A 23,817-nucleotide genomic window follows, 5' to 3' on the forward strand; every position below is an offset into this window, starting at 1 on the left:
CATCTGCAGTATGCCCAAATTTTGGCAGCCAGACCCGGAGCGAACTGGAAATTAAATGAACTGCTCCTAAAATTGCCGGAGGTAGTGTACACGGTGGGGAGAAGGATAGAGGACTTTTTCAGGGAAAATGAGGGTAGTGTTGTGATGCATTCCACACTGTGGGAGAGATGGGAGCAGTGCTGAACCGCGCTGCTGCTGAGGCTTGTGCGATTTCATGCACATGCAGGCGAGCCAGCGTGCGCGATCGGGAGGCGGGGGAGGCAGAGGGAGGCGAGGTAGTGACGTTGCTGGGCCAATCGCCCATGACGCACCGACATCAACGTCACAGCTCCAACGTCACAGCGCCGTGACGTTGACACTGCTTCGTGCTGATTGGATGTTTTCAGCCGACAGCGCACTGAAAAACAGCTTGGCTGTCGGCTGAAAAATCCAACTCGTCAGCATGCCTGCAGACGCTCACGTGAGCCCCCTCTAAAGACATTCTCATTGAGGATGCCAGGGCTCAGCGCGGAGCGTCCACACGGCTCAGCGCTGCTTGTCCTTCTATGGATGCAGCCTTAGAGGGGAATTGATTTATTTGGCAGCCAAATAAAAAGAGAGAACAGGAAAAGAAGGTGCAAGAGCTACAGGAGAAAATATCAACTCTTTCGGCTCTGCATAAGGCACATAAAAAGGCAAAAACACTAAAAGAAATTTCGGACACCAAAATAAAGCTTAACCTACTACTGACCTCCAGGGCGGAGAGAGAGTTAAACTGTCTAGGAGGAATTTCTATGAGAAGGTGAACAAGCCAGATACCCTACTTGACAATAAACTTAGAACTAAACCACCAAATTCATATATACAGTCGATTCGGACAAGGCAAGGAGACCTTACCTCCAATCCGAAGCTCATAGTGGAGAAATTCAAGGCGTACTATGAGAAACTATATGGCGGAGATAAGGTCTCTCACTGTAAGCAGTCAGAGGTTGGCCTGAGAGCTTTCCTGAGAGATGCACAGTTGCCTGTCTTGAGTATGGAGGAGAGGGAGACGCTACAGAACACTTCACGCTGGAAGAGCTAACTGAGGTAATTAAGACACTTAAACCAGCTAAAGCGCCAGGCCCAGATGACTTCTCAAACTTATATTATAAAAAATTCCAAAACAGACTAGCACCATAGCTACTTAAACTATTTAACTTGATTCTAGCAGGCACCCGCCTCCCGGCACAGATGCTCCAGGCGTCAATCTCATTGATATATAAACAGGGCAAAGACCCAGCAGATTGCAGGAGTTACAGACCCATATCATTGATTAATTCGGATATAAAAATATTCGCTAAATTATTAGCAACTCGGGTAAGCCATATCCTGCCCAGATTGGTCCACCCGGACCAAGTAGGGTTTATCGAAGGAAGGCAGGCGGCAGACAACACCAGACGGATAATAGACTTAATTGAATTGGCACAGAAGAAAAACATCCCGTCAATGGTGCTAAGTCTGGATGCCGAAAAAGCCTTCGACAGGATAGATTGGCCATATATGCAAGAGACGCTTGGGGCGTTTGGCTTTGGAGGTAGCGTGCTACAAGCCATTCTGGCATTGTACAACGGACCCACGGCGAGGGTCAGATATCAGGGCTTCCCCTCTGACCAGTTCCCAATTAGGAGAAGTACAAGACAGGGATGCCCGTTATTAAAGCTGCTGTTCACCTTATGCATTGAACCCCTAGCAGCACACATTTGGCTAAGCCCAGATATTTCAGGGATTCAGATTGGGAAACAGTTGCACAAAGTAGCCCTGTACGCTGACGACATCATTCTGACGTTGTCTAAACCCCTTACCTCTTTACTCAACATCTTCAAGATTTTAGGGGATTTCAACAAAATCTCAGGGTTTAAAATTAATCAAACCAAATCAGAGGCTTTGGATATCAACATGCCCAAACATATGCGCAAGCTGATTGAGATCAATTTCAACTTTAAGTGGCAAACCTCCGCAATCCGATATCTAGGGGTTAACATCACCAGAAATTATAAGGATCTGTATAAAGCAAATTTCCCTGCCTTGATTAAGACTCTGGGGGAGGATCTCAAGACATGGTCGGGACATGGGGTGTCCTGGATCGGTAGGAATCACAGTGTTAAGATGAACTTGCTGCCCATGATACTATACTTGTTCCAGACACTCCCGATCCAGCTGGTAAGGGAGGACATCCTCGCCCTACAGTCACTTATATCTAAATTTATTTGGGGTAACAAACGGCCTAGAATCCAAAAAGGGATCTTAAAGAGACCCACAAACAGAGGGGGACTAGCGGTACCTTGCTTGTTTTTGTATCATAAGGCAGCACAATTATGTCAAATTCTCCAATGGCACATGGATCCTGGTCTTAGGAGATGGGTGGTATTGGAAAAGGAATGTTGAGCACCAGTAGAACTACGCAACCTCATTTGACTGTCCAAAAAGAGTATTAGCTCTGTTATGGAGCAGCTTTACACTATTACCAGCTCTCTCTCAGTCTGGGACGCCACCAAATTTAGTCGTTTCCTGACCTCTAAGAATTCTCTGATGACCCCGCTATTGGATAACCCGGATTTCGCTCCAGGTATGATTGGAAAAGACTTCACAATTTGGAAACTAAAATGTTATACTAGACTTAAAGATCTGGAGGGTAGAAGAAAAGTGAAATCATTTGAACAAATTATGGGGCTTATGCAGAGAGGATCGAGATTAACAGGGAAAACGGCAATGAAATATCCACAAATTTGGGATATATTATGGCCGTATGCAGAAAGCGCCGTTACCTTCTTTAAGCAGATGGTAGTAAAATAGCCAAGTTTTCCTGGCTACCTGGAACACGCCAAAGTAAAGGGCAGAATGGCGCGTTCCAGCGCTTCGGTCCTTCTTGCATTGCACGCTAAAATAGCATGGCGCGTTCCAGGTACTCGCCACGAGTTTGCCGAGTTTTAAACCTCAGAAAAATTTTCAGGGCACTTTTAAAAATCGCGCCATTTTCTTCCGAGTTTCAGGATTTCTGCCAATTTTTTCGCCAGAAGATGGCGCTATTTCATTATCTATGCTCTCTGCATAAGCCCCTATATCCGAAAAGGATATGCCAATCTCAGATTTTTTTAGATACCTCCAGATAAGAGCATTCTATAACAAATCCCCAATTTGGCCTGCACATACTAATTTTGAGCAGCTCTGTTCTAGAGCGACGGACGAAAGTGGACTAACCTCTAGAATGTACAGAGAAGTGGTCTGTTCGGGCACGGACAAAAACGCAAAACTGGGGTACATACGACAATGAGAGGAATACTTAGGGGAGACGCTAGAGGACGAGGACTGGGATAAAATCATAGTAACAACGACTAAAAGTTCAATATGCACCTCGTTGAAGGAGAATGCATATAAAGTCCTACTGAGGTGGTACCTTACCCCGAAGAAACTATCTAATTTTGTCATGGGTTACCCCCCATGTGCCCTAAACAATATAGGGAGACAGCCGACCTGCTCCACATGCTGTGGTCTTGCACGATAGTAGCTCCTCTATGGGAATACATTAGAGATTGGCTTCAGAGGATAATTAACCTCACAATTCCACTAGATCCCTAGCTATTCTTACTGAATAGAAGACCCCAGGGTATCTCGAAAACAGAGCACAAGATGATTTCACACTTTGCAACAGCCACGAGGTGCGAGATCGCAGCATTATGGAAACAAAACGAGATTCCTTCACGCCTTAAAATTTGGAATTGAATTTGGCACGTATGTCAGATGGAACAGTTGACGAGTTTGGTCAACAACACTGGCACAAACTTTCTAAAAGTCTGGACACCTTCGCTGGAGCAGACAGATATCCCAGGGGTGGACGCTGCCACAATACTGCATTGATAGACCCAGATGTGTTCTCCTACAACAGGGCATAATCCATAATGACAGATTAACAGGACTGGTAGGGAAATGTGGTTAGGAATAAGGTAGGCCCTGGAACAGGGAACCAGAGGAGAGACCAACTGGAAAAGAGAGAAAAACGAACCGACTCGAGTGAAGAGATACCAACATGCATCCTACTACAATGCCCCCCTCCCCACATCCACCCTCCTTTTACCCTACTGGACCTTCCCGTGTTGTAAGTGTTAGTCATATTGGTCTATTGTCTGTATAAACCTACACTGGCGACACGCTTTATTGCGCATCGGCCAGATCCGCAAGCCGGGAGATTTCCCGGCTTGCTAGTGGCCGCCCCTCGGCGTGCCGCGCGTCATAGACGCGCGGTCACGCGTCTTCGGGAGCGTGCGCCCCCTGCACGCGCGTCCAGGGGCTCCCCGAGGGAGCCCTGGTGTCCCGCGATCGCGGGACAGCGGCAGGGGGTTCCGGGGGACCCGGCGGACCCGGCAGCGGTAGGGAGAGCGCCCCGATCGGAGGGCGCTCTTCCGCTGCTTCGGCGCGCGCCCGTCACTCTCGGGCGCGCGCCAGGCTACTGCTGCGGCACAGAACGGGCAAATGCTCGAATAAACTGTGCCGCAGCAGTAACCTGTTACATGTTGATTTATGGGGTATACAAAGGATTGACAATGTGTTGAGAGACAATGTATGTATATCGAAAACCTAATAAAATCAAAGCTGAAAAGAGCAGTAGTGCTGCCTACCAAACGGAAGAAAGATTCTGTTCTCTTATGAAAGTATGGAGTACAGGGCGCAAAATATTTATGCATAAGATTGTGTACAGGCCGGAGAATGGGCCTTTCCAATCATACTATGTGAAGGTCATAGACCATAATTGATGGGAAATAAGGAAGCCTGATCCCCGCCATTATTACTAGTTGTGGGTTCTCCATGTTGGGAGATTCCCTTTTTGTTATTTCACCATCCGAGGTGGTTTACAGCCTGTATGTGATTTACTAACACTGCATTATTATTTGTATTTTTACAGGTTGTCCACCTGCAGGATGGCTCAGCAAATTCGGTCCAAGTGGGGACCATTAGATTCCACCTGAGGGAGAGTGTAGCCCTGTGTGGTTTGGGCTATAGGTCTGCCCTCCTCCTGGCAGTAATCCCTGCATAAGGGCAGGTTTGCCAGGAGTCATCATGGGTTTCCCCACTTCAGGCAGTACACTGAGGCAGTGAAGGCAGGTCACCAGACTCTATGTCCAATCAAGAGACACAGGGGCGGTGTCTGTTGGAGCTACTTAGGGTATTGCCACTTTCTATTTAGTGTATCCAGAGTCTGTCTTTGGAGTGGAGAGGACAAGGGTGACACAGACCAGCCTGCCAGGACTGTCAGGCTTAAGGCCTCCCTCTGGGGAGGGAGAGTGTGCACCCTATGCCTCCTACCCTGCTTAGGGGGTAGGGGAAGAGCTAGACCCACTCTTGGTGCCCTAGGCCGGGAGTGGTGTCAGGGACATCCTAAAGGAAGACAGCCTGCTGTGTAACTGTCTGCTGAGAGAGAGAAGAGACAATAAAGAGCTTACACTTTTATACAAACTCCTGCCTGAGAGTGAAGTGTATCAGGAGGAAGGGAAGGAAAATTCTCTTGTGGGTACTTCACCCCATACAGCTGGGGGCTGCAGGAGATGGAGGCACTGCACCAGTAGAGAAGACGGAGGCACAACCTCAGAAGCCTGTCCTGTTCTTCCCCATGTCATCGCGAGAGACTCAGGGCCCCCTGTTGCCAGCAGGTACGCACCACACAGAGAAAGTAGCCTGAGCCTTAGACTCCCTAGGAGACCCTTTCTGAGATTGGATGGGGGTCATATTATTGTAGCAGGGGGTCTCCAGAGCTGAACCGCATTGATTTCAGGTCCGGGGACACCCTGCTTCCTGAGTTACAGGCCCCGTTGTAGGATGCCGGTATCCCAGCGGCCATGTTTAAATTCTCTCGCGTCACGGCCCACGTGATCGGGAGATTTAAACAAAGCAGAGGGATACTGGCACCCCATTTCCCCTGAAAACTGCCAAAACAAAGATACACCATTCCAAAACACTTATAACCTGTACTACACTTACAAGTGGTTACCGGATCTATAAATATAATTTCATATATTTTTACTTTAAAACAAAAAGAATAATGATGAACAGTAGTAGTTTAATGATACTAATTGATATTTTTTCTTGTTTTGTTCTGATCTAAGCACTGCTTTAAAGGTAATTGTATCTGGCTAACTCCAGATATCCTTAGGCAAGATGGAAACTGGGGATCATGGAGTAAATTTGGTTCGTGTTCTCGGACGTGTGGCACGGGTGTGAAATACCGAACACGGAGCTGTGACAATCCACAGTAAGATGTCTATATTTTTTATTAATTTATTTTACATTTCTAATTTGCTGTCTCAAATTGTTTGAATTGTAAAAATATAGCTTAAAATTTATCTGTACAATTATAAAATAATAATATTAACAAACGTAAATAGGATAAATTACTTTTCATCTGCTGGCAGGAAAACTTTATATTCTTGATGTGGTGGATCAAAATAAACAAAAGCAATAAGAATCATCTGCTACCTATACACAATTCCACCCCATCCGCCATACACAATTGAAATGAATAATACATATTTGGAAAATTTCTACATAGGTACTGAAGTACAGCAAAACAGCTGTACAAAGGTTAACGTAACACAGAGTAAATCTCCAAACAGAACACAAGGAAGAAAACAAGGGGAGAATAAGGTAGACTTCCATGAAAGGAAGGTTTTAGCTACTTTTATATATGTGAATATGGGGTTAGTGGGTTTCTATTTTTTTAAGGTAGTGAGGTTGGATTTATTTATTTTCAATTGAAAGGCCATTAACTATGGCAAATGATTGACCATCTAGATGAATAATCAAATAATAATGAAAAGGGCCATTTATGTACTACCTATTCAGCACACTTGGTGAATAGATCTCTAAAACTGGAAAATGAGTAGCAGTTATCTTATTAAATAATAAGAACAGATAAAAGGGAAGTATTAAATTCACATGTCAGACTGGTATGGGGCAGTGGGTTATACCCATACCACCCGGTGATTGGTGGATTATTTTAAAACATCACAGCAGTGCATTAAAAAAAAATACTTGATTAAATATTTGTAAAAGTAAAGAATGTAAACATTGGAACATTTTAAAATCTAAACAGGTTTAAAGAAATAGGGCTATCTTGCTTTATCACCTAGATTGTCTTGCAACTAATTGATTTGTAATGTTGTTGGTCACTCTGGTAGTGATTGTGTAACAGCAGGTAATTAAAAAAACAACAACAAAAAACAGGAACACACGCAAGAAAGCACTATACTGCCTTGGGTGCTAGCAGAGTCTGGAACACTACCATGTAACGCACTGGAAAGATGAAAATGCAGCACTCACACAGTCTTCAAATTTTGTATTATTTATTCAAAGATTCATGATGAGAAAGGTCCATATCTTAGGATCAAAACATCGATATTTTAATTATCTTCTGTAGCTGAGTCCCCTACCCTGGTCTGGTGCGGGGAACTTGCTAGTTGCTCTGCGGGACCTCGCGTGATCAGGGGGAACAGCGCGGCGGCCACTCCAGAGTTCGGCACATGCGCAGTGGCTGCCGAAGCGGCGGCCATCTTGGATTGCCTGAAAGGGGCTGTACAGGACTACAAGTCCCAGAAGGACTTGCGAGAAAATGCGCGAGCGGCCATGATGAATCAAGGATATCCTCCGTGGGACCCGGAGGCATATCCAGTTTAGCGAAAATGATCTGGACGTTTGGGCGCAAAGGGCTGTAACAGAGGGAAAAAAAGCTGTGTGTGCTGTGCACGCGCATAGTAAGTGAAACTTCTTTGACTTTTGTCACAGAAATTGTATTTGTATTGGTGATGTTTTAATTAAAAATCAAAATACAATTTCATTGACAAAACGCAAATAAATTTGACTTAGAACATGCGTACACATCCCTTGTATTTGCACTAAGCGTGAATTCCTCGTGTGTGCGTGACTGTGTGTGTGTGCGTGACTGTGTGTGTGTGCGTGTGACTGTGTGTGTGCGTGTGACTGTGTGACTGTGCGACTGTGCGTGTGACTGTGCGACTGTGCGTGTGACTGTGCGACTGTGCGTGTGACTGTGCGACTGTGCGTGTGACTGTGCGTGTTACTGTGTGACTGTGTGTGACTGTGCGCGTGACAGTGCGTGTACGCGTGACAGTGCACGTGACAGTGCACGTGACAGTGCGTGTGCACGCGACTGACTGTGCACGCGACTGACTGTGCGTGTGACTGTGTGTGTGTGCGTGTGACTGTGTGTGTGTGCGTGACCATGTGCGTGTGTGTGTGACCGTGTGCGTGCGTGTGACCGTGTGACGTATGCGCAGCCCCCCTGCACCTCACACATCCCCCTAACCTATTCACAGTCAGTGTGTGTATGTCAGTCAGTGTGTGTGTATGTCAGTCAGTGTGTGTGTATGTGTCAGTGTGTGTGCATGTGTGTCAGTCAGTGTGTGTGTATGTGTCAGTGTGTGTGCATGTGTGTCAGTCAGTGTGTGTGTGTATGTGTGTCAGTCAGTGTGTGTGTGTGTATGTGTGTCAGTCAGTGTGTGTGTCTGTGTGTGTATATATGTATGTGTGTGTGTCTGTCACTGTATGTGTGTCTCTCTTTCTGTGTCCTGCCCCCTCTCTCCTGACTCCTCCCCCCCCCCTCACAGACAGGCAGAGCTGCGGACTCGCGGCGGCTCTGCCTGAGACTCTCCTCCCTCCCCTCCCCCCCTCACAGACAGGCAGAGCTGCGGACCCGCGGCGGCTCTGCCTGAGACTCTCCTCCCTCCCCCCCCCCCTCACAGACAGGCAGAGCTGCGGACCCGCGGCGGCTCTGCCTGAGACTCTCCTCCCCCCCCCCCCCCCCCTCACAGACAGGCAGAGCTGCGGACCCGCGGCGGCTCTGCCTGAGACTCCTACTCCCCTCACAGACAGGCAGAGCTGCGGACCCGCGGCGGCTCTGCCTGAGTCTCTCCTCGCCCCCCCCCCACCCCCCGGCGAGACGCGGCCACACCGGGCACCGGGCAGATACCTAATAAAGGCCCCCCCCCTCCGGAAGTGCTGCGTGGGCAGAGGCAGTGTCGGCGGGGAAGGGGGGCAGCGTGTCATCGTCAGCGGGAGCTGGCTTGGTGCTGTGGGGAACGCAGCTCACTCTACCCCCCCCCCCCCGTTCCATGCCTCGGCCGAGGGAGGTCAGCAGGAGTGGCGGCAATTAAATTTTGAGGGCTGCCGCCGCCGCATGTCAGCGGGTGGGGGGAGCAGAGCTCGTTATGAGCTGCGGCGGCGGATACCCTCCATGATCCCTGGGCTCCTCTCCTCGACCCCGGCGGCGCTGAGTCAGCGGGACGCAGGAAAGCGGAGGTAGGGAGGAGAGAGGCTGCGCAGCATGTCAGCGGCCGTTAGGAGCGGCGGCTATCGCCGCCGCATATGTCATGGTGTGTGGGGGGTGTGGGGCTGGGTGGGGTGTGGGGGGATGATTAGGAGCGGCGCCGGCGGCTATCGCCGCCGCCGCCGCATCTGATTTGTGGAGCGGGTGTGATGTCAGTGTTGGGGTCGGGCTGAGCCAGAACACAGCCCGGCCTCAACTGCCAGCACTGACGTCACATCCGTTTCATTTCTGTCTCCACAATTCTTTTTTGCCCCATCACGAATGAGGTGCCACTAAGGAAGTTTCACTTCAAAAACAGTTTATGGAAGAGAACAGCTTTCTCTTAGTATTCAACTAATAAGCAGTACTACAACAGATCTCCAATTTTATTATTAGGGCCATTTTTAATACATCGGATTCCTTTATCGTTCATCCTCAGCCATATAGCAGATGCAGACAACTTTCAAATCATTTTTCTCTGAGTCACGAGTGTGCTTTCCTCTCTGCCACCCGTGATCCGATTTTTAACCCTTTTTATACCACTATGTACATTTTTATACCTCTATGTACATTTTATTTATTTTTTTATTTATAAAAATATTTTACCAGGAAGTAATACATTGAGAGTTACCTCTCGTTTTCAAGTATGTCCTGGGCACAGAGTAAAACAAAATAATACATGGTTACAAATACAGTTACATAAATGAACAAGGTATACATTATATACAAGACATTGCATGCACAGTTAAAGAAAATATATATTATGAGCGTATGAAACAGTTACAGACCAGATTAAAGTGTGAGACAGCCTTAGATTTGAAAGAACTTAAGCTGGTGGTGGATATGAGAGTCTCTGGTAGGTTGTTCCAGTTTTGGGGTGCACGGAAGGAGGAGGAGGAACGTCCGGATACTTTGTTGAGTCTTGGGACCATGAATAGTCTTTTGGAGTCTGATCTCAGGTGATAGGTACTGCATGTGGTAGGGGTGAGGAGCTTGTTCAGGGAGCTGGGTAGCTTGCCCGGAAAGTATTTGAGGGTGAGACAGGAAAGGTGAAGTTTGCGCCTAGACTCTAGTGATGACCAATCTAGTTCTTTGAGCATTTCGCAGTGATGTGTGTTGTAGTTGCATTGGAGAACAAAATGACAAATTGAATTGTAGAGGGTGTCAAGTTTGCTAAGGTGGGTTTGAGGAGCCGAGCCATATACTATGTCTCCATAGTCAATAATTGGCATTAGCATCTGCTGTGCAATACGCTTTCTCACCAGGAGACTTAGGGAGGATTTGTTCCTGTAAAGTACCCCTAGTTTGGCATAGGTCTTGGTTGTCAGGGTATCAATGTGCATCCCGAATGTTAAGTGGGAGTCAAACCATAAGCCCAGGTATTTAAAACTAGTGACAGGTGTTAGGGTGGTTTTAGCGTTGGTTCTAATCAGGAGCTCAGTCACTGGAAGCTTTACAAATTTAGTCTTGGTCCCAAATACCATTGTTACAGTCTTGTCAGTGTTTAAAAACAGTTTGTTTTGGGAAATCGAGTTTTCGAGTCTCAAAAAGTCAGACTGAAGTATGTGTTGAAGGTCAGAGAGGCTATGGCTGTGTGCATACAGGATTGTGTCATCTGCATACATGTGTATTGAGGCTTCCTTACAAGCTGTGGGAAGATCATTAATGAACACTGAGAAGAGTAGGGGCCCCAGAACAGAGCCTTGAGGGACACCACAGGTGATATCCAGGGGGTTGGAGTTAGAGCCTGAGATGGACACATGTTGGGATCTTCCTGATAGGTAGGACTGAAACCAGTTTAAAGCATGTTTCCCTATTCCAGAGCTCTGGAGTTTGTTAAGCAGGATAACATGATCAACTGTGTCAAAAGCCTTTGCAAAATCTAGGAATACTGCACCAGTGAGTTGTCCCCGTTCCATTCCGCGCTTTTGAAGATTGGGACAACTCTGGCAGTTTTCCAGGTCTTAGGGATATGGCCTGCAGACAGGATAGAGTTGACTATGGACGCAATTGGTTTGGCAATGGCTGGGGCACCAAGTCGTAGGAACCTAGATTGTAGTAAGTCGGGTCCACATTGGCTGCTTAGTTTTAGTTTGAGGAGCGCTTGTGTAATCTCCTCTTCAGATACTGGGCTAAATTGAAAATTGTGGGCAGTGTTGGGAGGGGGTGGGACTATAGGGGTACTCCCAGGATGAGATTCAAGTTTGGGGTTTGTGCTGCGTTTCGCTAATAAGTTAGTGGCACACCCCACAAAGTAATCATTGAATGCATTTGCAATGTCAGTGGGGTTTGTCAGAGTAATATCCCCCTTAGTGATATTACTTGGTTGTTGATGGTTAGGAGGCTGGAATATATTGTTGATAACCTTCCAGAAGTTAGCTGGGTTTGATGTATTTTGGTGGAGATTGTCAGAATAATATTGTGCTTTTGCATACCTTGTTTGCCTTGTGCACACGTTCCGCAGGCATCTGTAGTGATTGAGATCCTTGGTAGTGCCAGTTACTTTGTAGCTTTTCCACAAGGCATCCGTGAACTGATAGAGTGCTATAAGGTCAGGTGTAACCCATGGAAGGTGGGCCCCCCGTACCCTTATTTTGCGTAGTGGAGCATGGGTATCGCAGACTTTTAAGAACTCGGATTGGAAATAGTCGAGCGCAGAGTCAGGGTCGGGAATTAAATCGATTCTGTGCCATGGGCAGTTGGTAAGGTCATCCAGAAACTGTTGTGGGTTAAAGTTTTTAAATGTTCTAGTGAGGAGAACTTTAGGGCTTGAATGGGGCGGTTTAATTTTCCTTACACAGTACACTATTGCATGGTCACTGAAAATATCAGGAAGGATGCCAGAGGATTGGATTCTGCTGGGGTTTGAGGAGAGAATCCAGTCTAGCAAGGAATGGTTATGCGACTTCAGGTTTATTCGTGTGGGTTGGGAAATGAGTTGCGATAGGTTAAGTGACTTGAGTTGTATCTGGATTTTGTGGTTTTTAGGGTCAAGCCAATTGAAGTTGAAATCCCCTAGAACTAGCAGCTCACTCTTCTCATTCAGAGAGGAAATGGAGGCAAGAAATTGGGTGATATCAGTCAAGGATTGTAGAGGGGCTTTAGGGGGGCGGTAGATGCCAGCAAGCAAGATGGGCTTAGAAAATGGGAGGCAGATTTTGCCAACTAGAGTTTCAAAAGAGGGTGGACTTGGTGGGCAATGTAACAGTGTAAATTGTAAGGTGTCTGCAATATAAAATAACACCCCTCCTCCTCTCTTTGACCTATCTCTCCTAAAAATGGAGTATCCCTGAATGGCGATATTTGCATCAGGGGTTTTAGAGGATAGCCATGTTTCTGTAAGAACGATGGCTTTGGGTTTATGCATAAGGCACCATGCCCTTAGTTCATCCAGTTTGGGCAGCAGGCTCCGGATGTTTATATGGGCGACAGATAGCCCTTTTTGGAATTTAAAGGTGGAATTCTCAGGGGCATGGGACAGAGCTGAAATGGGAGGACCTGGGTTAGTTTCAATATCACCTGCTAGAGAGAGTAATAGTATGAGTAGAAATGTGGGTAGTTGTTTGCAAGTTGTAAATTTGTGGTGTTTGCCATTAGAGTGAGCAGTGGTTGGTGTGCTGGTTTTTAGAGTTCTCCACCAACATTCAGTAGATAGTGCAAGGCTTTTGAGTAGTCCAGGGTGTATGGTGATGTTGGGTGTGGGCAAGTATGGAGGAGTTTGTAGTGGATAGAGGGAGTAACATCTCCATGAGGCCAGGAGAAAGAAAAAAGTTAGAAGACATAGCAGGTTCATGATGCCAGAGGTAGGCAGTGCTGCAAGGAGCTGTTGTGAGCAGAGTGAGTGTGTGCAGACTAAACAGAAGGGGTGGGCCTGTACCTTTTCAAGTGTTTTGCTGCATTGCAATGCTAGAGTCAGTTCAGGGTTTCAGTGTTTTGTGCAGTCAGTTTTGGGAGAGGCTGCAGTGAAAGAAGTTGTAAAGGGGTGGGGGGTTAAACTATGCAGGCTAACAAGCATGGGATCATAGTGTGATCTGAATAGCTTACCGTTTGTTGTCTTGAGTAAAAGAGTGTGCAGTCCCCAGTCACCTCTAATCAAACTGTAGTCTAACTGTTTTTATCACTTAAAAAGCTCACTTTAAAAGCCTCACTGCCTAATGCAGTTCCTGCCCAGTGCAGCGAAGGTGTTAGTATTATACACAAAAAAAAGTCACATGATCCTCCCCCTCCACAATCAGTCAGCTTGTTCCATTTGGTCAATTAACAGCACAGAGTTAAGAGGGAAAAAAAAAAAAAACTTTTTACATTCACACATACTAACTTATATATCAATTCAACAAGGCCAGATTCAGTCTTATACAGAGGGTTTCAACATCAGGAACATACTTATATATCAATTCAACAAGGCCAGATTCAGTCTTATACAGAGGGTTTCAACATCAGGAACATACTTATATATCAATTCAACAAGGCCAGATTCTGTCTTATACAGAGGGTTTCAACATCAGGAACATACCTGTGAAGAGAATGCAATTAGATCCATGTCATATCAGCTGAGGTTATTGGTTATTGGTCTTGCATGAATAAAGTGAGTATATTAACTATATATATATTAACTGTAGTCTAACTGTTTTTATCACTTAAAAAGCTCACTTTAAATGCCTCACATTTTAGTCAGATTATTATTTATAATATCACTAGTCTTTTCATTTGGATGCTGCCATCCATTTAAGGCTGCATACCCAAAGTGATCATTATGTAAACACAAATAACAGCGTCATGCGAATCACCCAAGTGTGTTTTGAACTCGGTCATCAATTATGGTAATCAGTACATACAGGCTGGTGGGTATATGAGAGATTCCACCAAGCCCCATGAACCCTCCCCTGACAAAGCGAATGGGCTTCTCGAAACGCGTAGGGTGTCCTTTTTTAGCCACCGTAGCCCTGCACTGACATCACGATACCCCGAAGAGACTTCGGCTACACCGAGCTTGAAACTATCCAATACACTGACGGAGCATACCGGAGCACTACCCAGAATGAGTTTTGGAAAGCAGCAGCAGCCACAAGGGAAGAGAAGGGAAACCAACACCAAGGGGAGCGGGCGGCCCCTGGGGGAGGACCCCATCAGCCCAGAGTGAGCAGGAGACACTGCAGACAAAGTGCCTGGACATAAGACTCCTATGGTGAAAAGCTGGAAAGCTTAATATTCGACTACGCATACAAACTCTGTTTGTGAGTTTGCAATCTACTTTCTTTTTAAACTTATTAAAAACATTATTATGTTGCTTTATGTATTCCTTCATTTTTCTTGAGGACTGCAGAAGGAACCTTCACATCCACACATCAAAGAAACTCTCAAGCTAAGTATCTTTCATATACTGTATCCTGAACTGCTTATTAGTTGAATACTAAGAGAAAGCTGTTGTCTTCCATACACAGTTTTTTTCCTCTGGTACAGCCCTTTGCGCCCAAACGTCCAGATAATTTTCGCTAGACTCTGTGAAAGTACCAGAAAATCACCTGATTTGGACTGTGGCTGCAGAACTCATACTTTGGACATACAACTGCTTTTAATCCATCTATTATTGATATTTTAGGTTATTTTATACATTTATTTTTAAATTATTTAAATATTCTATTTTAAGTGGTTTTTAGTGTTTTCTTCTTTATTTGTAACTGATTTACTGTAGGTGTTTAGCGCTTCCTCTTACTGTTTTTCCATATCCAGTCAAGCAGGAGCCGGCAGAAAGGATGGATGCGTCCAGGGTGCCAGTAAGCCCCTGGACTAGGCCAGCTCTGCCCCTAGGCCCCAGTTAGGCCCTGAGACAACTGAAGAGCAGAATTGTAGGGAAGGCCTTATATAGGGACCCTTCCCATTAGAATCTGTTGTGGCTATCCTAAGCAGGTGGACGGATGTCCACGTGGCTTACTGCGGCCTGGGGCCAGGCCGCACGTGGCAGCCCAGGAGAGGATTTCCCTGGCTGGAGCTCGTGACGTGGACCACTCCTCAACTAAGGCATGAAGGGATTGTTGTAGGCCCTGCGGTGTGGGACCAACTCAACACATGGCTGCAAGTAGCACCTGGGTATTGGAGAACCTAGGCAGGTACCCAACGTGCACCTACATTCACAGGGGGAAGCGCTAAGTCACATTTGGATGGGATTGCTGGGCCAGACACGAGGGGTTATTGGTGCCACGGCATCCTCAGTACTTTGGGGGAACCATTCAGTGGTTGGGGTCACTGCACTATACTGTTGTTATCTACTGCACCGACACACTTTATTCGAGCAAATACCCAGTATGTACCTGGCAGATACCTGGAATGCGCCGCTCCTCACCTCTGACAAGCCCCGTTGCGTTTGCCTTCCCAGCCTGGGTTCATGCCTGGCTGACGGGCGGCTGATCTGTTAAATGATAATGATTAGGATTTAATAGGCTGCAATTGCTTCGCGTGTCTACCAGATGGCATAAATTCATGAATTGTAATGCAGTATATATATATATACTGTGCAGTATTGCAGCCAGCGGGAATAAAATGCTTCAATCCCTGCCTGGAAAATAACCCAATGCACTCGGGCAGAAAACAGTCACAAACCTCAATACACCCGGGTATACCCGAATTCGTGGGACTAGCCGAGCTCGAATAAAGTGTGTCGCCAGTGTAGTATTGTGTGTTATATGTCTTTCGTATTGTGTACAGTAAATATCAGTTATATACATTGTGTGGTGTTATTGCTTACTACTGTGGTAATGGTTCCTGTAATGGGTTATTCCGCCAATGCTGGGATCCCTCATAGGTTGAGGTGCTGCACGCAAGGAGAAAGAGCTCACCCCAGGCTCCAAGAAGCGGAGGCTCAGACATCCCGTGAGCATACAGGTACAGCAGCACGCGTAGTCGCCCATGTATTTCCCTTAAGCATAGGGAAAGGGGGCTACATTTGGAGGCACTGATGAGATTCAGACCTGGGATGCCCAAGATAAGCAGAAATAAATTTAAGGAACCATGTTTGTACCCTCCAAACAAGAGGTCCAGCAGTGGGCTGTTGAGTTCCAAGAGTCTCCCTGCCATATGCTCATTGTTGGGGACATCAGGGCCACCACACCCCCACATCAAGTCACCACCTCCATAAGGTGGTTTCCTGGTTTAGCTGGAGCCCAGACCCTAGGCCGAAAGTGGGATCCTACATACCGATGGAGCGTAGTCATAGTTACCACCGGCAACGAATTTAGTGAAGATGAGGGCCCCCAGGCCCTGCATTTTCCTGGAAGCCCTGCCCACTGGTTGCCCTGTAATATACCCCCAGCTTCATGGAGTTCCTGGGCCACATAAGGAAGCATGACGTTCAATTGCAGTTCCACACTCCCAAGACATCTCGACAGTCTCCCAAAGGAAATAGTAATGGAAACCTATCCAAGAAGCCTAGTGCGAAGGAGAATCCAGAGGAGAACATCCCCCAGGAACCTCCCCACCAGACACCCAGATGCCTCAGAGCTTGGCTCCTAACCCTGGGTCCAATGCGACTCGAATCAACCGCTGCTTTAACTGCCACAAAGAAGGTAACTTTGCATGGGACTGTCCGAAGTCTACCCCAGGATCCATGGCTTAAACCATGCAATGGGTGGAACAGCTGTCCACATCCTCGGATAGTGCCGTGTGCCTAGCCCCGAAAAGGAGCCCCAATCGGATGCCTACAATTGAGTAGGACCTGCGGCCATAGTATGAGTACTAGAGGAGGGTATCTACTCCTCCACATTGCTGGACACTGGGTCTCAAGTGACCATCATCTACCAGCCATTTTATGATTTGCACTTCAAGCATCTGCCTATGCAGTCATGAGAGAAAATGAAGTTGTGGGGCCTTAGTAGCGAAGACTACCCCATTGATGGTGTGGTTTAAGTACAGTTGGATATACTGCAGATTAACACCAGCAAAACCCACCCCATTGAAGTGGAAGCCTTGGTATGTCTCGGACCCCGGGAACATCCAAATTCCCCCATCATATTGTGGACTAAAGCAGATATGGTGCGAGCCCTGATCTGGGCCTAACTGCAAGAAGCCAGAGAATTACCCCTATCATCTCTGCGAATTCATCCAGTATTAAAAGAGGAGTGCTACAGAATCTCTGCCCAAGAAGGGTTTGGACAATTCTTCAACCTTGAGAATGGGTTAACAGATCTTCCACCAGGGGGAGCGATACACGTGGCTGCCGTACCTAACTAACAGGGCCACGATGAAGCCGGTTGGTACTTTTCACAAGAGACCACGTCCTAAGAGGACGCCAAGAGAGGGTTCAAGGTGGTGCCAGAAATGAAGGAGTGGAAGTCTTCACTTCCTCGCCGGTGACCATATAGAACATCTCGCCTCACCCTGTACGGTTTGAAGCCAGTCAGCACTGGGTCGAATATACCCAGTGGTTCAAGTAGAATCTGTAGCTCATGTGAATGCGGCTACCGTCCTGAAAGCCCCTCTCGGATTATAATTTGACTTCGGTGAATCGTCATTACCACTGGAATGGAAGAAGCGACTGAGCGACAAGTTGGCTGAACGCAAATAGGTGTTCTCCGCCAGTGAAATGGATGTGGGCTGCAGCAAGAGTGCTCAACAAATGATCCGACTGAACAATGCCACTCCATTCTGAGAGCATTCCAGGCGCATAGCTCCCAGAGATGTGGATGACGTGATGGACGTCCTGAAAGAGATGGAGATGGCAGGCATCATGACTGAATCCCGTAGCCACTATGCCTCCCCTATTGTGGTAGTGTGGAAAAAAACTGGATCCGTGTGCCTGTGTGGACAACCACACCCTGAATCACTTCTCTGTCCCGGATCAATATACCCTGCCATGGATTGAAGAGATCCTCAGCGCCCTCTCCGGCAGTCAGTGGTTCAGCATGCTGGACCGGTCTGCGTACTACCAGGTCCCCATTATAACGAAATTGTGGGTAATCAGTGCATTAATAAAGGCAGTATGCTTGGCTGGTTACCCCTATTTCGTATTGGGGATGAAGGGGTTAATTTTATGTGCACCGTACATGTATTATTTTTACCTCTGTCCCTTATTGTCCCCATTTTGCAGGATTGTATATGCATGCCATAATGTATAACATGGTACACAGACATTACTGGCTTTGGACACAAGATGCCGCTGCAAGCTTTAAACCACAAGTTAAGTGTATAAGCGTGGCGCGGTCTCTTTGTTCCATTGCAAGGTATAGGTATCCATTACTGAGACTGGAAGCCGTAACCGCAGAGTCAATTGAATCAAAGGGCTGTGGTTTCCCGTCTCAAGTGGTGCTCAGATATAATGTATCTCTGTCCCGGTTAATGGCGTAACTTGAAAGGCAACTAGCAATTGGCGTGGGAACTCGCTCAATTGATGTGAGAACTCCGTAACCGCAAGTCAATTGATGTGAGAATCCTATAGCCCAGCATTGCCAGTTCAAGAAGAAGCAATAACTCGACAAGGAAAAGGGCCAGCAACCTGAAATTTGGTATGCAGCCCCAGTGTAACACCCTAAGCACCCACATATTAAAAATATAATTGTAGGACAAGGGAAACATGTATTTTTAATAAAGTGTATTTTTGCTGCAGTTTTAAATGTACAGGCAGGATGAGGTTTTTCTACTGTCATTGAAATGCACCCAGGGACCAAATGTTTTAACACCTATGAGCTGGGACACTTTGCTATGCAAGCTTCATAGACTCCACGCTGAGGCAATGCCTGTGAGTCTAGGGAAGTGTTGCAAATGAAAACCCCAGAGACAGGATGTGTGAATTAGCCGTGATGCCCGCTGAATAGAAGATCCTGTTAGCCATCTGGGCTAGCTCACACCCTGAGTTTCCCACCTGGGAGATGCCAGTTAGAAGGGGGAGTACATATATGCTAAGCAGGCCAGGTAGCAATGTCGCACAGGCACTGTATTAGCCGGAAATCCCTATAGTGCCTACTCTGCAAACTGTGGGCAAGTTGGGGATTGGTGAATGGGAAAATTCCCACGAGGGGGATTGGGTGGGTATGTTGGAGGTAGGCTCTCAAACCCTATATACAGGCTTCCCGAGCTATCCCCATTGTATTTCGTTTTCCATTCAACAATGTGAGCGGACTTCCACCACGCTTCTAACAGCAGATAAGAGCATCAGCAACGATCCTAGAATGCAAATAGTATTATCACATCGGAACCAAGGACATAACTCTGCGTCAGGACTCCGTTAGTGCTGGGGGTTATCTATCAGACCCCAACAGGCCGGAAAGAACTTTGCACTATCCATAGAAGTATTGTGCTGGCAGTTTGCGCCATTGCAAAAGGACTGCACTTTAAAGGACAATATTCTGGTGCTTTGCACCTTTCTGGACATTCTATCCCGTTTCTCTCTTCAGTACGTGTTTTGTCAAGTATATTCTAAGGTTGTCGTGTGTCTGTCTAGTAAAGAAATAAATTACAATTTATTTTGCTCAACTTGTGTGCTCAAACTCGTACCCCAAAATATTAAATTGTTGTACAGGTCAGTCCCCCGTGACACCCAAGAGCCCTGAAGACCAGGAGAAGACAGCGTTTGTCTGCCCCCTAGGGTTTTACAATTTCACCCGGTTTCCCCAAGGCATCTGTGGTGCACCTGCAACTTTCCAGAAACTAATGGATAGGACAACCGGGGACATGAATCCCTGGGAATGTCTGGTCTATATGGACGATATCATCTTGTTTGGATGGACGTTAGAAGAGCATGAAGAACACCTTCTGAAGATCCTGGATAGACTGGGAAAAGAGGGCCTGAAGTTGTTCCTAGACAAATGTCGCTTCTGTCGCACTTCAGTCACCTTATACAGATAAATGTAAGGTTATGCATTTGGGATGCAAGAATAAATAGGCGACTTACAAATTAAATGGAGATATATTGGGGGAATCCTTGATGGAGAAGGATTTAGGAGTGCTTATAGACAGCAGGCTTTGCAATAGTGCCCAAAGTCATGTAGTAGCTGCAAAGGCAAAGAAGATCTTATCTTGCATCAAACGGGCAATGGATGGAAGGGAAGTAAACATAATTATGCCCCTTTACAAAGCATTAGTAAGACCACATCTTGAATATGGAGTACAATTTTGGGCACCAATCCTAAGAAAATACATTATGGAATTAGAGAGAGTGCAGAGAAGAGCCACCAAATTAATAAAGGGGATGGACAATCTAATTTATGAGGAGAGGCTAGCTAAATTAGATTTATTTACATTAGAAAAGAGGCGTCTAAGAGGGGATATGATAACTATATACAAATATATTCGGAGACAATACAAGGAGCTTTCAAAAGAACTATTCATCCCACGGGCAGTACAAAGGACTCGGGCCATCCCTTAAGGTTGGAGGAAAGGAGATTTCACCAGCAACAAAGGAAAGGGTTCTTTACAGTAAGGGCAGTTAAAATGTGGAATTCATTATCCATGGAGACTGTGATGGCAGATACAATAGATTTGCTCAAAAAAAGGTTGGATGTCTTTTTAGATGGGAAAGGTATACAGGGATATACCAAATAAGTATACATGGGAAGGATGTTGATCCAGGGATTAATCCGATTCCCAATTCTTGGAGTCAGGAAGGAATTTTTCACCTTAATGGGGTTTTTTGTTTGCCTGCCTCTGGATCAATAAGTAAGTATAGATATAGAATAAAGTATCTGTTGTCAAAATTTAGCATAGGTTGAACTTGATGGACCTACGTCTTTTTTCAACCTCATCTACTATGTAACTATGTAACTATGTAACCTATGTGGGCCACATCGTGTCCGCAGAAGGGCTAGCTACTGACCCCGATAAGGTCGAAGCAGTAGTGAACTGGTTCACACCAGAGAACGTGATGGAGCTCGATCCTTCATGGGGCTTTGCGGATACTTGTATCACACGATACAGGGGAAGCATAAGGGGAAAAAGAACATAAAAAATAATCTATGTGCAGTGGTTTAAACAGTGCTAGGAAAATTCCTATTCAGCTACGCTCCTGTGTTATTACTACTCACAAGTGACACTCCTGAGGAAGCCAAACCAACCGACAGGCGAAACGCATAGAGCTTTACCACCCACAACGTTACGCAGCTGTGGAAGAAGGCGCCCCTGTACTCCACGCATACACCTACAATCCGCTGTAATGCCGCCGCGACCGGAAGTGACGACATCGTCCCCGCGACCGGAAGTGAAGCAGTGTTACCTGCAAATGGAGTTGGGGATCTGATCGGAGCTCCAGAGGGAGATGGTGTGGTGATAGACGGTATGGGCTTTCGTCCAGGCCACGTCACTTAGCTTTTAAAGCTACAAATGCTGTTTTAATTCTGAGACACTGTAAGTGTGCATTTTATAAGTTTTTGATAAAAGGTTATTGCCGCTAGATCTGTGGTATGTGTGTTCTTCTCCCTCTCTCGCTGAGGTACATCCCCTGAGCTGCGGAGGCCAGTGATATTTCCTCATCTGCCTATTTGATCTCTATTGCCCGAAGACTTCTAACTTCTTGTGAGTACGAATAACACAGGAGCCAAGCTGAATAGGATTTCCCTAGCACTGTTTAAACCACTGCACTTAGAGTATTTTTTATGTTCTTTTTCCCCCTATGCTCCCCCTAGATCGTGTGATACAAGTTCTACAGTTTGGGGAAGAGTGAAAACAACCCAACCAGAGGGTTGAAGCAGGGGGGTATTACATTTGATTGTGGTTTTTTTCACTTGTGAGTCATTTTATTGCACATTTAAATCACATTTTGTCACTTGATATAATTAGGGCGTAGCGCCTTGTTTACACCTTTTGTTGCACGCTTTGCGGATACTACCAAAGATTGGTAGAGGGGTACTCCTGCAAGGCCAAAAACCTCAACAACCTGTTGAGAATCTATCGGAAAATCCGAAGCAAAAACCAGCGACCCCGGGGACAAATGTACTTCCGCCTGTGTGAGAGCCTTCACAGAGCTTAAGAGGAGTCTCACTGAAGCTCCTGTCTTGGCCTATGCAGATCCAGAGCAACCGTGCATCCTGCACATGGATGCCAGCTTCAATGGTCTGGGAGCTTTATTACATCAGAAATGCCCTGCAGGCCTCCGGCCGGTAGCATATGCAAGTCGCAGCCTGACGGCAAGTGAATAGAACTACCCAGTTCACAAACTGGAATTCCTAGCACTCAAGTGGGCGGTGGTAGATAAATTACATGATTATCTTTATGGGGTTTCCTTCGATGTGCGAACCGACAACAACCCATTGACATACATCCTGACCTCCGCCAAGTTGGATGCCACCGGTCCCACCAAACACTTAAGATCAGCTAAAAAATACGCTGATTTTTGCCAGTCTGCGCGATTCTCTAAGCTACGCTAAGAGATCGTTCTTTTAAAAACGCGCTTGAAAAAACACGCCAGCCCAAGGCAGGCGCAAAAGGATCAGGACTTAGAAAAATGTCTTTGTTTACATTTTTTCAGCCACACCATCCATACAACAGGCAGACAGGTGCCTCCGGCTGACCCCACGGGCGTCCGCGAATCCCCGCAGGCGTCCGGGGCTCCCCACGGTAGCAATGGTGTGCAGCAAAAAAATAAACAATATTTTTAAATAAACCCCCCCCCCCCGCCTCCTATCACATACAATACAGTAATGGGCAAAATCACATATGGATAATAATGCATTTGCCCATTTACAAGACATGAATCACAATAAATACAGTAAATACATATTACACTTACCTTTTCCATGCCCCCACGATGAAGGCCGTCTTCATCCTCATCCTGCCCATGTCCCCCTCCGGTGCTACAAAACATACAAAATAATTTAAAAAAAACAATATAATGTCCCCTAACCCCTTAATCACCTTAGTGGATAATTACCGCGACAGTAATTAAAGGGTTAACCCACCCTGGCCCGATACCAAACCTTCACCCATTGATTTGTACAGTGCGTATAATCTCTCTCTCTGTGTCTCTCTCTCTCTCTCTGTGTCTCTCTCTCTCTCTGTGTCTCTCTCTCTCTCTGTGTCTCTCTCTGTGTCTCTCTCTCTCTCTGTGTCTCTCTCTGTGTCTCTCTCTCTCTCTGTGTCTCTCTCTGTGTCTTTCTCTCTCTCTGTGTCTCTCTCTCTCTCTGTGTCTCTCTCTCTCTGTGTCTCTCTCTCTCTCTGTGTCTCTCTCTCTCTCTGTGTCTCTCTCTCTCTCTGTGTCTCTCTCTCTCTCTGTGTCTCTCTCTCTCTCTGTGTCTCTCTCTCTCTCTGTGTGTCTCTCTCTCTCTGTGTCTCTCTCTCTCTCTGTGTCTCTCTCTCTCTCTGTGTCTCTCTCTCTCTCTGTGTCTCTCTCTCTCTCTGTGTCTCTCTCTCTCTCTGTGTCTCTCTCTCTCTCTCTCTCTGTGTCTCTCTCTCTCTCTCTCTCTGTGTCTCTCTCTCTCTCTCTCTCTGTGTCTCTCTCTCTCTCTGTGTCTCTCTCTCTCTCTCTCTGTGTCTCTCTCTCTCTCTCTCTGTGTCTCTCTCTCTCTCTA

General features: G+C 46.5%; 1 protein-coding gene across 5 annotated transcripts in view; it reads left to right on the forward strand.

Moving 5' to 3' along the window:
- The window catches only part of LOC142495769 (A disintegrin and metalloproteinase with thrombospondin motifs 2-like), a 1,094,144-nt gene that overhangs the window by 653,431 nt on the left and 416,896 nt on the right, over window positions 1-23,817 (forward strand). For all 5 annotated transcript variants that reach the window (XM_075601705.1, XM_075601706.1, XM_075601707.1 and 2 more), the window contains one exon: window positions 6,117-6,262. In XM_075601705.1, coding sequence (XP_075457820.1) covers window positions 6,117-6,262 — 146 coding nt within the window. The remainder of the gene's footprint in view (window positions 1-6,116; window positions 6,263-23,817) is intronic.

This window comes from Ascaphus truei, chromosome 5 (assembly GCF_040206685.1).
Source record: "Ascaphus truei isolate aAscTru1 chromosome 5, aAscTru1.hap1, whole genome shotgun sequence".
In the NCBI taxonomy this organism is placed as follows: Eukaryota; Metazoa; Chordata; class Amphibia; order Anura; family Ascaphidae; genus Ascaphus; species Ascaphus truei.